The 16761-nt window shown below is 48.2% G+C and overlaps 3 protein-coding genes across 5 annotated transcripts; 2 read left to right on the plus strand and 1 right to left on the minus strand.

Moving 5' to 3' along the window:
- Positions 1-61: 61 nt before the first annotated feature.
- On the plus strand, positions 62-4246 carry si:ch211-139g16.8 (immunoglobulin superfamily member 6). Its single transcript, XM_061699973.1, has 6 exons — positions 62-555; positions 647-973; positions 1805-1905; positions 1993-2040; positions 2594-2704; positions 2772-4246. The coding sequence occupies exons 1-6, from the start codon at positions 501-503 to the stop codon at positions 2823-2825; spliced, it is 696 nt and encodes a 231-aa protein (XP_061555957.1). The 5' UTR covers positions 62-500; the 3' UTR covers positions 2826-4246.
- Positions 3639-12053, minus strand: mfsd13al (major facilitator superfamily domain containing 13a-like). The gene is made up of 8 exons (XM_061699968.1): positions 11349-12053; positions 8756-9020; positions 8364-8678; positions 7321-7722; positions 7083-7237; positions 6918-7001; positions 5788-5931; positions 3639-5079 (listed from the first exon to the last, which is right to left on the minus strand). The coding sequence occupies exons 2-8, from the start codon at positions 8972-8974 to the stop codon at positions 4938-4940; spliced, it is 1461 nt and encodes a 486-aa protein (XP_061555952.1). The 5' UTR covers positions 8975-9020; positions 11349-12053; the 3' UTR covers positions 3639-4937.
- Positions 8701-16694, plus strand: cdr2a (cerebellar degeneration-related protein 2a). 3 transcript variants are annotated; one of them, XM_061699970.1, is made up of 7 exons: positions 8701-9980; positions 12733-12845; positions 13722-13870; positions 14228-14395; positions 14469-14783; positions 15231-15489; positions 15834-16694. In XM_061699970.1, the coding sequence occupies exons 1-7, from the start codon at positions 9902-9904 to the stop codon at positions 16086-16088; spliced, it is 1338 nt and encodes a 445-aa protein (XP_061555954.1). In that variant the 5' UTR covers positions 8701-9901; the 3' UTR covers positions 16089-16694. The 3 variants fall into 3 exon arrangements, with proteins under 3 accessions (XP_061555954.1, XP_061555955.1, XP_061555956.1); XM_061699971.1 differs by having other exon boundaries at positions 15234-15489; XM_061699972.1 differs by having other exon boundaries at positions 14487-14783.
- Positions 16695-16761: the final 67 nt, after the last annotated feature.

A 16761-nucleotide genomic window follows, 5' to 3' on the forward strand; every position in this document is an offset into this window, starting at 1 on the left:
TGTTTCAACCAATTCTTTCTGTCAGCCATTTTGGAAATGACGTCATTGCCGGACGCTCGTCCGAAGCCGAAAGCTGTGATTGAATTTGTTGCCGCGGGTAGGGGAAAAGCCACAAAAGATTTTCAAGTTGCAAAATGTGTATGGGGAAGCTGCAATAGGCCGCCGCACGCTCAAAACGTGGCTGTCCAGGATCAGCCTCAAACTATTCCCAGGATTTGCTTGTCACGGCGGTCGCTCAAAGCAGCCTCGCCTTGTATAATATATACAGTACTTGATACTTTATACATATATTACTACTATTTATTTATTTGGACTGTTTTAATTGGAAAAACGCTGCCTTCAGTCTTCGTAGAGCAGAGTTCCAATGTCAGGTCAGTTTTATTGCAAAGACACTTGGGATGAAAGAGGAAGGAACTCGCTGTTGAGTAAGCGGAATTTACCCATTCCGCTTACGCCTCGTGCCAAACCGTCATCAGATCATTCACTGTTCGTCCGCAGACATGGTGCCATTGTTTTGGCTTTCTCTCGTTTCTCTCACCTGCCTGCCGCCAAAAGGTACGCGCTCGACCTTTGACACACGTCACATACAGATGTCGCTTTTATCGAAGAAGCTACCGCATTTGACTTCGTCAATGTGTTCCCGAAGGTGCGGCGGAACCTCAGAGGTGCCTGTCGCAACCCAACCGCGTCATCTGGCGCGAACCGGGACAAGACGCCGTGATCCGGTGCAGCGTGCATCCCGACTGCTCGGCGCGAGGCCTCCGCTACGAGTGGTTCGCTTTCGAGCGCAAATCCCACGGCCGTCTCGACCTGGCCCACAGGCGCCACAAGTACAGCCTGCAAGAGGCCACTTTACAAGTGATGTCCCTGACCGCCAACGACAGCGGGGTTTACTACTGCGCCGCCACTGCGCGGGGAGAACCGGCACCGGGGGCGCAGTACGTCGGCCTGGGAACGACTCTTGTTGTGAAGGGTAAGGTAGCGACGAGCGGACGTTCCTTTTAACGTTCCTGGAAAACGATTGTATAAGCTAGAGACGTGAACGACTGAATGATAAAACGCAAAGTAAAACTCGTCACCCTTTGATGAGGCCTGCTGCCACATAAGAGGGAAACGGTACTGTCATCAAGAGGCGCTTTACGGCTATTGCTCGGTTTAAGAAGTGTCGTGTTGAAGAAGCGGACGGAGTTGCCGTGAGATACGAGCGATCCCATTCCTGATTTTTCCCAGAGTTTTGTCTTTGCTTTGAATTGCGATCATACATTTGAGAAAGGACCGCTGCATGGTGGCGGTCAACTCAATTCACTTCGCAACTGGCGGCAGTTTAGCAGATGGTGAACACAAATTATCATTATTATTGCCACTCCCGCTTGAAGTTTACTGTCAAAAAAGGGCAACCCCAAAGAATGACACGTTACGCGTTTAAAGCAACCACATAGCTTCGCTTCAGATCAGTCCATTTAGCTTAATGCGTACACACAATGCAAAACGCCATAGACGGACGGGCAGCTAATGAATAGCAAAAATGTTGCGGTGTGTAGACAGTCCAACAATACTCACAGGCTTATTTTCTTCATCCTCTGCCAACAACTAATAATCTGACTGTGGCTTATTACGTTTATGATTATTTACTTATTTATCATTTATGACATTGCTTGGTCCATTTGGTTATTATTGCAGCCGGGTTATCTGAGGTTAACGCGCCGATCATCCCGTATACAACAGCAACTCGCCCAAGGTTGGGCTTCCTCTTATGCAGAAGTGAGAAAGAATCGACTTTCCTAAAGTTTGCTTGTGCTCCCAGAAAAGACGAAGCTCATGGTGGGTCACGTTCTGTTGTGGCTAACGTTCGTCGTCCTGGCCGTCTACAGCTCGGCAACACTGACGCTCATCATTCAAAAGAAGGTAACGTACGCGAAGCGCTTTTGTGTATTTGTTACGATACACTAAATATGCACTTTGAAGCCTCACGTTCCTGTGTGTACATTTCAGTACGGCCTCAATATATGCAACTGCAGGCGAATACACAAAGGCCACAAGGTCAGTTCTATTTTTATGCGTTTGCATTTTTTTGAGCTTTGGGTATAAACAATTCAGAGTAAAGGTCAAACAAGGTGTGTGTGTGTGTGTGGGGGTGGGGGGGGGGGTGGGGGGGTACAGAACAGGAAATAACGTTTGCATTACACCACCATCAGTCACTCACTTCTTTTCACTCACGCTACATTTACGCGAGATTCGCGATGGCCCCGCCAGTCCCTTTTCAAAGCACCACGGGGTAGCTCGTAGGGGAGGAAGCGTATTTGTTCCCCACTTCTAAAGCTAAGCCGTGCCGCGGCAATCCCGTTGAACGTGCTCTTTGGCTCGTTTTAGCGCAAGAGACGGCTTAGTCCTCGTGAAGTGCTCGCCGAACACGCCGACGCCGGGCCCGGCAGGGGAGCTTCATTCCGCTCTGCCGGCGCCACAAACGTGCTTCAAAGCTGCCCGGCGTCCACGTTTCATCCGTAAACGTTCCGGGCAAAGGGGGGCCGCCGTGAACATCATGTAAATGGAGCCGAAGCACAAATAAAGGCGTTATTTTTTTGGGTGTGAACAGAAAAGCACAAGGAAAACAAGAATATTCCACGATGTGCTGCAAGAGATGCACCACAGACGCGAGGTGAAGAGGAGCAAACAGACGGCGAGGAGAAGCCCTGCGCCGGTTGAGGTACGATATGCGGATGAGAGCTGTGCTCGTTTCTGTCGTGATATTTTGACCTATTTATGTTTTGCAGGTGCCTGCCGCAGACTTAAATATCACGCCTGATGACATCTATCAAAATGTGTAAGACGTGCATTACAAGTGGAAACAAAAAAGAACATTGAACGAACGTTGAATCTTTATGGGACTGGGAGACGTCACACCAATTTGCGAATGTGGCTCGTCGGAAGGCGCACGCGCTTTTTACGGTTTTGCCATCGTACGCTCACATACAGGGACTCTTAACGCAATCTTCTTCAGCGGGCAATTGTGCACGATGCGGCCGTACACGGCGGCGGCCCATGAGCGCATTTGATCCCGTCTGCCGTGCAATTCGAAAAACAAACCTCATCGGAATTGTCCTGCATTGATTTAACCCAATAATGCTCAATATGTACAAGGAAACATTTGTACGTTCATTCGTGGCATATTCTTTCATTCATTTAGTAGGGCCCTACCATTTAAAAAAAAAAAAAAAAAAAACACTGATTTCTACTTTTCCCCAGATAACTGCTGAAAATGGTCAAAAATGCCATAATGGTAAATCGTCATATTTTTTTGTGAACATTAAAGCTGAAACCCAATGCTTTTACCTCATTTTGATTGTTAATTTGAAATGCAGTGTGTTGGTGCTCAAAGGCAAAATCCTAAAAACAACGTAAACTTCTCGGCCTCCTCGTACTTACTGTATGCGAGTGTGAATCGTGTCTGTGCAGGCAGCGCTAGAAGCAAAGACGGGAAGAGTAACCTATTTTTCGATAAAAGACTAAAGCCAACTTGTGCTTGTCATTTGGTCAAGACAGTCGATCATTCTACACGTCAAACAAGGCACATTTGATCCCATGACACTCAACTGAGGTGAACAGTTCCAGACACTGGATAAAAGGTGCAGACACAGGAATTGATTTTCCCCATTTAATTAATGCGAATGGTACAGTCCGTCTGTCCGACGTCAGCAGGAAGCCAAATAGGCAGAAACACAAACTAGTTGCCCTTTTTTTTTTTTTTTTTTTGCCCCCACTCCGGTTTAGAGCGTTGCCTTGTGGGAGCTAATGCTGATAGTGAATGGCGCTGTAGTTCTGATGTGTGCTCATTACAGTGTTGCTGAAATCAACAAAAAAAAGGCGAACGGAGGCCTTACTTAACCTTTCGCACAGTCCTGCCTGACATTGGCATTTTGTTCCTCTTCTTAACGACAACACACGATAAACTGCGAAATGGCTGCGTACAAGCAGATATAAAGTTGTAAGCAGATGTAACGTTGTAATGTGATCTCCAAATGGCGCGTGCAACATCTTGGAATTCCTCCTGCACGCACGCCAACAAGCACCTGGGAGAACCTGTTGACTTACACAATTTGGCAAATGGAAACTTAGCTCCACTTGGCTGAAGTGCACTCCATTTACCGTTTCGACATCAAGCTGAGGCAAATTGGAAATTGCTCCCATTTTTAATGACTTGAGAGAATAGCATTTTGACTAGGGGAAAAAAAAAAAAAAAAAAAAACAATCGAAGGAATATTCTCCAATTGGATGGTAATGGAATGTCCTAAGTTGAACCAATTACAACATATAAAGTGTTAAAAAAAATTGGAGTGAACGTATGCCCCAAAAGGCCAAAAAAAAGCTTATCAAGACAAAAAAAAATAATACATAACCAATAAACCCTAAATCCAAGAAGATGCTCGTACTGTAATTAGCATGTGCTTCGAAGCACAACGTCTGTTGATTTGAAGGAACTCACCGAAGAAGGTGTCAACGAAGTGTTTTCCGTTCCCATTCCGAGTCAGACCTCTTCGAGACGTGCGGCGCTTTATGTCCCGTTTGGAAAATACAACAACTTGAAGTCGACCAGCTTCACGGTACGGTGTGGGATCTGTACTCGGGTTTCGACTGCGGAATTCTTCAGGGACTCAGAAGGCTCATTAATAAGCCGACTGTGGGAAAACGTCACTATGTACATCCAGACCTTCCCTTTTTTATCTTTTCCGCTCAAACATTTGACTTAACTGAAATTGTTAAGATAGGGAGTCTGCCTGGGGGTCACACATCTTCCCACGGAGCTAGATGACAGGTTTTGTACACATTTCCCCCACCATTTCAACCCCCCGATCATCTTAAATAGCCACACATTTACGAGTAACTTGTGAATATCATTTCCCCAAAGCGAGGACGGTCAGGCCTCGTCCTCGGCATCGTTCCTAGCTGTCAATGTACTTGCTGTCCACGGTGTGACTGCTGCGTATGGAGAAGGGCCTCCAAGCCAGGACTTGCACGGCAGCGACGCACATGGGCACCGCACACACCAGGTAGAACATGACGCTGTGCAGACTCTCCAACGCTCTGCGAAGGAGACATCGTTCTTCATTTGATGTTGTCGCGGAAAATGCTTAGGCACACACATTTGGAGTTCAAAATGAAATTCATTGACTCTGAATGTATTTCAATTTCAATGTGTACAGTTTTCCGTACTGTATTTGAAGCTAATGTCGGACCATCTAAATCATACATTTCAGCCACTGTGTCTTCTGTTCTCAACGGGGAGATGGCGGGCACGTGAGGTCTTTTAAAAATGTACGTTTCTTAACGTGATAGTTGAATGCTTAACTTGGACGTGTGATGGACAAATTTTAAAACATGAAAATGTGCTTCTTCTGACATACTATTGTAATCTTGTCAATTTTCAAGCCAACAACTTTGAACATTCAGCCGGAAGCGTCACACTTGGCCATTTTCAACCTTTGTACCGCGCCGAATTCTATTTATTAGACGACACCGAGCGGGACTTGTCTGAGAAAGTCCAAATCATGTGTATATTTATGTCGTGGGGGGCGGGGATCTCAACATGAACTTGAATTTTCAAGTCATTGGGATTCATTGCTTGGTGAGCTTCTCCAGCCCAAACGTTTGACGCCAATAAGCAGTTCCCAGAGGCAAACGCTGCAACGGCATCCTTAAACGCACAACGAGCGTGACTCTACGGAGAATAACAAACGGGCTTAGTAGCTTCAAGTGTTTGTTTCCATTTTAAGAGCAAGGTGATGTATTTGCCTTGGGTTGATGTCCCTCCCAGCATCCTTCAGCTGCTCATAGCCGAACTGGTTGAGAATGTTGATGACCAACATCGGCGCCAGAGACTGCGCGGGCTTGGTGAACAGGGCGTTGGTCCCGAACACCATCGAGGACAGCGGGGAGCTGCAAACGCAACACAACCATTGTCACCGTTAAAACTAGCGCGCATATGGGAGCCTGTCTTTGAATCCGCTCAAAAACAAAATTGCAAATGCGTAGAAATCAAGGGAATAGAATACATTAGGTTTTCTTTTTTTTTTTTAAATGATTAATGATCATTTCATTCAGCATTACCTAAAAGATGGAAAGTACTAATTTGTCAAAGGGCAGGAAATCAATCATGCATTCTTTTGAAATAAGTAGCTTTTCTAAACTGAAATAGATTCATTTCTATTCATTCAATAAAATGTTCCATTTTCCTATCTTTACTTAAATGCATTAGAAAAAAAACGAGTAGGTTGAAATGAATCAGAAACTTTGTTCACCTTATACTGTTGAAAACAAAGCGTGCTGTAACTCAAAGTGCCTTACAAAAAATGAGAAATGAGCTCGCGGGTTGCACCAAAGTCCACATTTCACCTGAGTTTTTGTTTTAACTTTGGCAATCATCAACTCGACGGCTCTCCAACATAAACAAATGAGGGAACAGAAGTTGAACAGAGAAGGACCCAGAACCTCTAAAGCGCTGATGCGCAACACTGCCACAGGAAGCTAACCCATTCCATTTGGATTCCGTTGGTGCCAAATGTATTCAGTCACTACAAATAATGTTTATTTGTTCATCTATCTATATGTATAGTGACAGGCAGAACAATCAAACGCTCTCCCACAACCACCACAAATCGTCCATATTTACGTGTACAGTGGTGGTCAAATTGCCAGTTTAATTTGAATCTTTGAATCTGCACGCCAACGTCCCTTCGTGGCGGACCCGTTCCTTCTGCACCGACTCGTTACAACGATCCATTTTCAACCAAACAAACAGACTTCCTCAAATGCATCCAACCTAACCAGTTTCACTCTGGCTTGTATTTATAAAAAAAAAAAAAAAAAAAAAACGCCCCCACACTTTCACTCTTGAGGCGACATAACGTGTGTCGCTCGTTTACCTGCGCTTGTACTTCTGCATGTCGGTGTCGATGATATCCGCCAGCGGCAAGCTGAACAGACTGAAGGTGGCTTGCACCAAGACCCTGCGCAGAGGCCGACGACGGTGAGTCAGCGGGCGACCCCGGCATTCTCGTGAAGAAAAAAAAAAATAAAATCTCTCTTACATGCTCAGGGTGAGGAACAATGCCAGGATACGATAGTTCTGGGGACCCAGCGCGAGCATGAAAGCCCCCATGAAGACCTCCAGGTAGAAGGTGTACAGGATCATCCTGTAGTAGCCGAGGCTGTGAAGAAGTCTGTCGCAGCTCAACACCAGCAGCTGCGGTGGACAGAAGTTATTTGGATTTTACACGCCAAGCGTACACGACGTGCTCACCGTGCGCTTTAAGTTCAAGAAACTACCTGAGGGCAAATGAATCCGGCGCCGTACATGACGCTCCTGGCCAGCGACGAGAGCACATCAGAAGGAATCAGGTGCTCGGCAAAGATCAGAGTGAAATTACTAAAGAAAGCCAGCATGAAGACCTGGAAAAAGTTCATGAGCACAAAGTGCCGGAAGTCCCCGTTGATGAGGATTTGCCACGTCAGCGTTTTCACCGTGGCGGGGGGGCACTCGGAGTCGCGGGGATCCTCGGACGCTTTGTCGTCGAACTGGCTGCGGCTGCGGAGGCCCGTGTAGAGCATGCAGCCGCAGCTCAGGACGGCCACCGTCACCGTGAACCCCTGGAAGGCCGCGAAGTCCTCCATGTTTTTGGACAGCAGGCCGCAGAAGAGCACGCTCGAGGAGCCCAGCAGCGACGCCACCTGGGAAATCGGGAAGAAGGCGCTCACGACGGCGCTTTTACATTTGTCTTCATCAGGGAGGGACGCGTCGGCTCGATACCGGCCCCCATACTTAAGGAAGAACAATCTGACACATAGTCCTCCTCGCCAGTAGTTGGCGCTACGCCGCGAAGGTTTGCCACGTCGGCGAATCATCATGTGCGTCCAAGAGAAAGGGAAGGTCTCGGCGTTCATTGGAACGGGATGCGTCAAAAGCGCCGACGCTATCCGCGCTCGATATCGGTGAGTGAATACTCGGACTGGTCTGAGTCTGACCAAATAAGTTGGACTCAAAACAAGTCCAGTCCACGTCAACACTCGAACTAGCGACTATCCCTTTTTCGCATTCCAAAAGAATGACACCATCTGCGTTTTCGGGGCGCGCCTCCAACTCGGAGCGGAAACAGTCGAGTTCCTCCAAGCGAAGCCTCGTTACGTGAACCGATGAGAGGCCAGACCTCTTCCAGTCCACTCGCCATCGATTCAATGCGCCGAGAACGCGTTCCCACGACTTTTTCCATTCTTCACTTCCACACATTGTCCGATGTTTTCTCCCCACGCGCCGATCGTCTCGTAATGGCTGTACCGCGATATCTTCCCGCGATTCCCGCCGCAAACCTTACCTGGCTATACTTGACGAGTCTCAGTCGGTTCCGGTGGTGGCCGGAGATCTCGGCGAAGAGGGCGCACTGAGCCAGCAGCACGAAGGTGAGCAGGCCGTCGAAGGCGCACAGCGCCACCGTCAGGTGGACGCCGCTCAGCCAGTCGCCGGGGTCGTAGGGTCGCCACGGGAACCAGGCGATGAGGAAGGCCGCCGCGTACAGCGGGGCGCCGTACAGGATGGAGAGACGCCGCTGGGCGCAGCACGCCGCCTTGGAGTTGTCTTGCAGGTATCCGAACAGAGGATCGTTGATGGCGTTCCACAGCATGTACACCAACTCCGTCCGGGGACGAGCACAAATCATCACGATCGAAACTTAAGACTGCGCATGTTGCGCAACATCGCGACACTCACTTGTGATCGGTGGAAAGCGCCCTCGGATATCCGATACTCGTTGATGAAGAGCTTCACGTAGTAGAAGCTGAATATGCTGTTGATCATGGTGGAACCCAAAGTGGTCATGGCGTAGGCCAGAGCCGCCGGGTTGAGTCCCGGGCGGAGCGCCGAGCTTCGCGTCTGCCTCGCGCCGCCTTTCGCCTCCGCCGCCGCCGCCGCCGCCGCCGCCGCCGCCATGCCGGCGCTCGCCCGACTGTCAGGTAGCCGTCAAACGCACTTTTTGCTGGCCATCATTAGTTACACAAAGTCAGGAAACTGAAACGGAACCACGTGTTCTTCCATAGCCGAACAGTTGAATTGTCAACATTGAACAAGATTGCATCCTGCACACAATTTCTGTCCAGCGGGCGGTGCGTCGATCTGGGCCGCGTGTTGATTGGTCGAAACGCTTCGCCCATTTTACTTCCGGAAACGATTAATACCGGAAACGGAAACCCGGAACTTACGACCGACCAAAAAATCTCTTCAACTTTTATAACTTGCCGCTCTCTCACAACATGGAATGGGGGAAAGAAGACTGAATTTTTAAAAGTTATTTTCTTGCGCTTGCCAGCTGGCGGCTGAGGGACTTTTCTTGTCCTCGGTTATTGAAATGTAAAGTTTTCCAATTCCTCGACGACTTTGTTTCTTTCCTGAACGCCCAAAGACTTATGAAAAATAGAAATGCTATTCATTCTTGTAGAATTGAGGAACATAAGTGAAAAGTTCGAGCCAATTTTCTTATTTTATTTTTATCTTTTTTTTCTCCCCTCAATAGTACGATAAAAAAAAATAATAATAATAACTTGCTGATTGGGCCGTATAAATACCGGAAACGGGAAGCTGGGCGTTTAAGAATAACTTTTAAGAATGAATATATATATATATATATATAGCACTTTTATAATTTCCCATGACTTCAGAGTATAAAACGGTAACATAAACGATTCAGAGCGTAGTGATCATAATTAGTTTTCTATCGGTCGCCACCTGGTGGTCGTTGTTGTGTGTTCGCGACGTGCCACGTGGCTCTCGTCAACACAAGGGGCGGACGCGGACGTGTTGCAAGTTGCGGGGGCAGAGCGAGCAGCTGAGGGCTTCTCTTCCTTTCTCCCACTCGTCCAAATGTTGACTGAGGGGATTCTGGAGGACGACGTGGACAAGAATGGAGCTTCGTGGTGCGCTCAACGGGACCTCGAGCACGGTCAGAGCTGCTGCTGTTTACGTTGAAAACAATCTTACACTCGCGCCACCAACCCAAAAGTCGATTACGCAGCTTCCGCCATCTAGCGGAAGAGCATTGAATTGTTCCGCTTGTCACTACACGTCACAGGCAAAGATGGTGCTTTTCAGTCAATTCCTCCAAGTTTGCTTGCACTGTCAGAGTCGAGCTTTAACATACAGTAACAGGCAGGGTTACCGAAAATAAAATCAACCGTCTCTAAATCGAATTTCATGAGTATGACTTTCTGTGTGTATTGGTTCCTTGTGGGTGCGCAGGTTAGCGGCCATCACAGTTGGAGAGAATGTTGAATGGGGGCACTTTCGAATGCTGAAAAAAAACCCTTTGAATTCTGATATGTGGCAGAAATGAATACTTTCTGTACTTATTTATTATTTAACATGAAATCTTTTATTTCTAGTTTGCGGTGCGTCCTCCGGAGGTGTTTCTAATATTTTGGTTACCTAATTTAACAAAAAGAAGTACAATGTCGAAAACCCAATGATGAAACTGTGTTGGCTTCCGTTTAAAGACGTGCTCACTTTTATGACTATAGCCCACACTGCATTCTGCACATTCTAATCCTCACGGCGGATTGATTTTATTGCATCAGCGCTCTCTCGGTGTACCGACTGACGGTACGAGGCAGACGCATTTGCATGTCGGGTAGGGGTCAGGGCGAGGACGACCCGGGCGGGGTCACGCGACCTCCTCCGTTCTTGAATCCGGCCCTCCGAGCATTTACATTATTAAGAGTCATGTGATATTTGTGGCATTACTTAAAACATATTTAGCATTTTCTTTTTAAGTCAAATCACTAATAGTAGTAAGATCAACCGTTTTACTTGCCGCCGGTGTCGGGCGGAATCGTCGCGTCTCCAAAAGCGTTTCAGCGAACCGGAAAAAAACGCCACCTTTGTCAAACCGCAGTCGACATTTCCGATTGGTCGCTCTAACTGACCAATAGTAGCCAGTGATATATTAATTTGTTTGTCATTTTGATGAGATTTCCATAAAAGTGTTCGGACAGCCCGCTTTACAAACTAAATTGTCTTAGAACATTTCCTTGGGTTGTCGGTATGGTTTTAAAAATAATAATCGAAATCAGCCCTCAGTATGGCTCCAAAGAAAGTGAAAACCACAAGTTCCTGTCATTAGCAAGCATACATGTGTTACTCTTAAAAAAATAAAATAAAATAGTTACGTATAAGAATGGTGTTTGTGATCTTGCTGCGCATCTACCATCTGAACTATTGAAATAATAATAAACCACGTTTGTGTAGCACTTCCCCCCCCCCAACACCCAAAAGCACTTAACATACATGCAAACCAGTAAATGAAAGCGACAACCTTTTGCGTTTCCTCCGTCAAAGACGTGCCGGAGTCCCAGCCGGCGAGTGCGAACCGCACCGAGAGAGGGCAAAGTCTTCCCGGGTCCGCCTTCGTCCACGGTTTAATCTTTAATCGCCTTCCTCTTTCTGGCGTTCGAACGGGCCCTCTGTGGCTCTGCGCGACAACACGGCCTCGTTCGCGTAAACCGTGGATACGGCTCGCCTAAAATGGCCGCCGCATCCCACGATGCAACGCGGCCATCAAAGCGCGCCGTGTCGTGCGCGAGAAGGCCAAGTTATTGCGCAGTGCAAGCGCAGTGTGGTATTTCTCCCTCCTAAAGTGTGTTTCTGTGCTCAACTGTGTGTTGAACTCCACGGCGCCGCAAACCCGCTCAACCTAACTTTGTTTGTTGAGGGGCCGTTGCCCGTCCCACCCGCCACTTCTTCTCGATCGCTTACTCATTGCCCGATTGTTTGCCGACGCGGGACTCTCCGAGACGTTTGCGTGGCTTGATCTTCCGTTGCCGAGCGCGTCCGCCTCATTATTCCCGCGGGCATTCCCTCAGTCCGAAGAGCGGAAGTTTGCCCGTCCCCGTGGCACTTTTGTTTTTGTCCGTACGATGAAGCGTGAGTCGCCGTTTCCTGCTAACTTTGACACGACACGGCCCCAAAGACCTTCGCGGTCATCAAACACTTTGATGTTAACTGCTCTTTATGGAGACTTGGAAGTTAACTACGCTTACAGTTGTTATTTCAAGTCAATTCCAACTCTTCCCGTTGCCAACGTTTCCCCCGTTTTTTTTTTACCCCAACGTTTCGGGTAAAGGAACAAATTCAATACATTTATGAACCGATGTTCCACTACGCAGTATATTTAACTATGCGCATTGTGTTTAAAAAAAAAAAAAAAAAATATATATATATATATATATATATTTTTTTTTATTTTTTTTTTTGGGATGGTGGGAGGCAACCCCAAAAACTCTTATTGTCGGTTTAGCCGCACCTTTCAAGAATTTTTGGGGTTTAAACAAAATCAATATTTTTTTGCATTACAATAATAATGGGCATCAATTATCTGCAGATTTTTCTTTCTGGCTCGGTGCCTATCCAACGCGAACAGCGGCCGTCCGTTATGGGGATCTGTCCGGTTTTGAAAAGAAATCAAATGTGGCCCCCCCCCCGAGCCCACCCTCGATCGAGAGGATAAAACTGAATCTATAGACCGGAAGAATATTTCCAAACTAGATTGTGATGTTGAAAAGCGTGAGCGCCGGCAAAGGAAGCGCCGCGCACGCCGTTCATCCCTCGGACTCATCCGTGTGCGGCAGCAGGACGCGTGCGGACATCTCGCGTGTTGTGTTGTGACGAGTTCAAGTACGTTTTCCCGTTGTTTGGGACAGATCTCCATTTGGCCGCCAAGCTCGGCAAAACGCTTCTGGACCGCAACCGCGAGCTGGAGCAGGCGCTGCAGCAGATGTACTCCACCAACCAGGAGAAGCTGCTCGAAATAGAGGTGACACGCACGCACGCGCGCGCGCGCACACACAGAGTGGGTGAGAAAGTCATCAGTGGTGTTGACCGTTTAAGAGACGCTGTTTCGCCCATCGCTGCTGCTGTTCTGTTTAGCGGCATGTGATTTTCTGAACGAGGCCGCACGACAAGGATCGGGATCGAAACAGAGATTTCGTTGCAAGCGCCGTGTATCTGTTTCTTTAATAGGACGGGGGAAAAGCTCATCTAGTAGTCTGAGTCGCTGAGGAGTGGGCACAGCGCAGGACGCTCACCCAGCTTATTTAGCACGTGCCTGACTTCCACTTTTGGCGAACTAATCATGAAATTCGTCGCTCCCGTTTCGGGCCCGAGACTCTTCCATTGACTTTTAGATTTGACCCGCCTCCGCTGGGTTCAAGTCTCAGGAGACATGTTGATGCCTTGGCACGTTCCACAAATATTTTGGTCGGTTTCAAATTGTACAATGTTATTGGTCAAAGTCGGAGGTTGCGCTGTATTTAGACCGAGATGTTGGTCTCGCGTACCCAGAAAGTCTGAATGAAAAAGAAAGATCTATGTGAGTGCAAGTGTCAGGTTGCAGCGGGTCAATGAAGATAAGAGCCTTCATTTGTTTCCTGCAGCGTGCGAGCTTGATGACTTGTTTGGTTCGATAGGCTAATCCCCGTGCGTCTCTCAAACGCTGATCCTTCGCTAACGACCTTCTGAAAACGTCGCGTACGCGGGGCGGTGTGACAATCCAGACCCGTTGCCGGTTGCCCGTTGAATGGTTTGGTAGAGCCACAACAAGAAACAAGAAGCTTTGGGAACGCTTTCCGAGCCTGAGGTCGCACCGTAACAGAACTCAACATTGAAACGTCTTCCTTTTGTGGTGCACTAGTACCTAGCCAAGCAGGTGGAGCTCCTGCGTCACATGAACGACCAGCACGCCAAAGTTTATGAGCAGCTAGACCTTTCCACCAGGGATCTGGAGCGGCGCAACAAGAGACTAGTGCAGGACGAACGCCTGGCCCAGAACAAGATCAGCAGGTCAGACTACCGCAGTCTTCGATACTTACGTAATGGGCTAAAAAGTCCACCAAAAAGCTCTGCATACGGTGTTGTCAAAGTGAATTTGAATTATTCTTTTTTTTTTTGGGGGGGGGGGGGGGGGGCATAGTTTGTTTGCTGAATGTTTCAGCTGTAAATGTAAATATCAGACAAAGATAACCCAAGTAAACATCAAATGCAGTTTTGAAATGAACCATCGCAAACGCCGCCGCGTTCGCAATCAACGAGCTCATTCCCTAATGACGACAAGGGGATTTTTAGATCGCGGACAAGATGGTTCACTTATCAGTCAAATGGAAAATAGTCATTGCTCTTTCTCGCTCTGTCTCTTTCCAGTCTGGCCGAGTCCGTAGACGGGCTTCGATCGCACGTAGAGGGGCTGCAGAACCAGCTGGAGGCGCTCGTGTCCGCCCGTTCGGAGCGCAACAAACAAGAGCAGCGACGCGACCTCGCCGCGCAGAGCGTTTCCTGTCTGAAAGAGCTCTACGACTCGCGCCGTGACGGGTACAGTGAACCCTCGTTTATCGCGGGGGGCACACGTTCCAAACCCACCCACCGCTACTTTGCGTCAGCTCAGGTGTGTACCCAACGATAGGCGACAAACGGAGGGATCGTGGTCGCCGCAGAGATCCGTCTCCGATCGAGATCGACGGCGAGACCCAGAAGAGGAGCACGAGACCCTTCTCCGCTCGGTCTACGCTCTCCGGGGTCAACTAGCGGCCGAGAAGACCCGTCGGGAGGCGGCGGAGCACGACGGCCAGCTCGCGGCCCAAGACGAGCTCGACCTGGAGCGGCGGCTCGCCCTGTCGGCGGGTTGCCGGGCTCGGCGGGCAGAGCTGGAGGTCCAAGTGGAGCAGCTGAGGCTCATGTGGCGCGCCGACTGTGCCAGCAGGTGAGTGTTAAGCACACCAACTTCAAAAGGCTTGATTTACACCCCAGGGGCACAGTTCGCTTATTTTTTTTTTGAAACCTTCAAAAGTCTTGAATAAGTGGGGATAAACCAACAATAAGCGTTTTCGGGTGGTTTTGGTTCTGATGAGGAAACATTTTGTTTCATCGCTTTTGACTTTCAAGAAATTGGAAGTGAACCGGGATTGGATTTCTGAAAGACATGAGGTAAGGGAAGAGGGAGGAAATGTTGAACTTGGTTGACCAGAAATATAGAGCTGGGTGTCATCTGTGAAGTCATGGAAAAATGATAATATTTGCATCAATTATTGGTACATGATGAATAGAAGGGGCCGATAACGAAGCCCCGGGGAACGCCTGAAGTAAGGCGACCAAGTCAGTAACTATTTTAGGGGCCTGATTTTATGTTCACCTCTCATCCTACCTGAAGCAGGAAGCCAGGCCAGCTACTCCTTCCCGACACAGTGTTCTTCACCTCGGAAAATAAACCCCAAGAGGGCGACGGTGAGTCGGAGGAGGCGGACGAGGACCAGAAGAAGTTCCAACACCGGCGGCAGAGACGCAACAGCGACAGCTCCGCGAACGCATCCGACGATCACGACAAGATGTGCGCGAGGCGAGCGGATGTGGTGAAGCAGAGGGGCATCTCGCTGCTCAATGAGGTGGATGCGCAGTACAGCGCTCTGCAGGTTGGTTGGAGCGCCACATTGAGTCACCCGCGCACTGCAAACCTTTGTGTGAGAAGGGACGGGGGGGCAGTCGACTCGATTGTGATAATTAAGCATTTTTGATTTATTTTGAAGCGCGTGAATGAAGACTTTAGGGGGCCCCTGCTAATCTCAGTGCCAATGAACTGAGTTGAAGTGTGTTGAGGAGCTCCATTTAGACAAATGTATTGCTTTGTCACCATCTTGTGGCATCGAGATAGACATCTATAGGCAATTGCAAAATGTATAAAACAATGTGATATTCTGCAGCAGGGGAACGGTGTACAGCTCGTTTGTGCAGAACGTGCATATTTTGTTTCTCTTAGGTGAAGTACGACGAGCTGATCCAGAGGTGTCAGCGGCCGAACGCGGGGCTGACCCACGAGTCGGTGCAGGCGTCCCGCGGCGCGTCCGCCGGCGCTCGCCCGGGCCGCCGACTCTCCGGCTCGGCCGGAGAACCGGCCGCCCGGTCGCAGGAGCCCGAGTACAAAGTCCTCTTCAAGGAGATCTTCACCTGCATCCAGAAGACCAAAGAAGACCTGCACGAGAAGCGGCTTGTCAGGGACGCGTCTGCCGTGTGATCGTATCGGTCGTGGTCCTGGAATGTTGCGCCCTTTGTTGGTGTGTTTTGCTTTCAAACCCTGCGGGCGCTTCAGGCGTCTCCCGCACGGCACCGACTTTATACTCAAACGCTTTCGGCAGTCAGCACTGATCTTTTTTTTTTCTCCCTCAATTACTTGAAATATTGACAGTATTAAAAAAAAAAAAGGCATTGTTTGTTTAGACCAGGGGTGGGCAACACATTTCCTATCAGGGGCTATACCTAACATTATGAAAAAAGAAATATGATGGAAAAAGTTCATTATTATATAGTAAGAGGATTTCTGTCATATTTGTTTTGGTGCTTTTTAAAACCGGTGAGGTTTTATTTGGTTTTGCGTCAAAAGTATTTCAATGTGTAGTGCTAATCCGCAAGTTTCCCTCCCACGCGTAACACGAGAAAGCTGTCATGTGAGACGAAAAGTTGGAATGTTATAATAGGATGAAAAGCTGATTGTAATAATTCGCTTATTGTATTATTATCCTTTTTTGTTTTTGTACAGTGACACACTTTGGAAGAAGGCAACATGAGCGCTTTGCACTTTTATTTATTTTGGACTAATTTTATTGATGTTTTTGTTGCTTATTAGTAGAGTTGATTGAATTGAAATGCTCTGATGTAAATAAATAAAAAAGCAAACTGTTCAGTCTTAG

Source organism: Phycodurus eques, chromosome 16, assembly GCF_024500275.1.
Source record: "Phycodurus eques isolate BA_2022a chromosome 16, UOR_Pequ_1.1, whole genome shotgun sequence".
Taxonomy (NCBI): Eukaryota; Metazoa; Chordata; class Actinopteri; order Syngnathiformes; family Syngnathidae; genus Phycodurus; species Phycodurus eques.

What these genes read in the sequence shown, in the direction of transcription:
- cdr2a (XM_061699970.1), top strand. Translation starts at nt 9,902, where the DNA reads ATGTTGACTGAGGGGATTCTGGAGGACGACGTGGACAAGAATGGAGCT. An exon ending in TCAACGGGACCTCGAGCACG is followed by an intron (nt 9,981 to 12,732) that starts GTCAGAGCTGCT and finishes TGTTTGGGACAG; the next exon opens with ATCTCCATTTGGCCGCCAAG. An exon ending in CGCAGTACAGCGCTCTGCAG is followed by an intron (nt 15,490 to 15,833) that starts GTTGGTTGGAGC and finishes TGTTTCTCTTAG; the next exon opens with GTGAAGTACGACGAGCTGAT.
- si:ch211-139g16.8 (XM_061699973.1), top strand. Translation starts at nt 501, where the DNA reads ATGGTGCCATTGTTTTGGCTTTCTCTCGTTTCTCTCACCTGCCTGCCG. An exon ending in CACCTGCCTGCCGCCAAAAG is followed by an intron (nt 556 to 646) that starts GTACGCGCTCGA and finishes GTGTTCCCGAAG; the next exon opens with GTGCGGCGGAACCTCAGAGG. An exon ending in GAATACACAAAGGCCACAAG is followed by an intron (nt 2,041 to 2,593) that starts GTCAGTTCTATT and finishes GGGTGTGAACAG; the next exon opens with AAAAGCACAAGGAAAACAAG.
- mfsd13al (XM_061699968.1), bottom strand. Translation starts at nt 8,974, where the DNA reads ATGGCGGCGGCGGCGGCGGCGGCGGCGGCGGCGGAGGCGAAAGGCGGC. An exon ending in GCGCTTTCCACCGATCACAA is followed by an intron (nt 8,679 to 8,755) that starts GTGAGTGTCGCG and finishes CCCCGGACGGAG; the next exon opens with TTGGTGTACATGCTGTGGAA. An exon ending in GGGAGGGACATCAACCCAAG is followed by an intron (nt 5,080 to 5,787) that starts GCAAATACATCA and finishes TCTCCTTCGCAG; the next exon opens with AGCGTTGGAGAGTCTGCACA.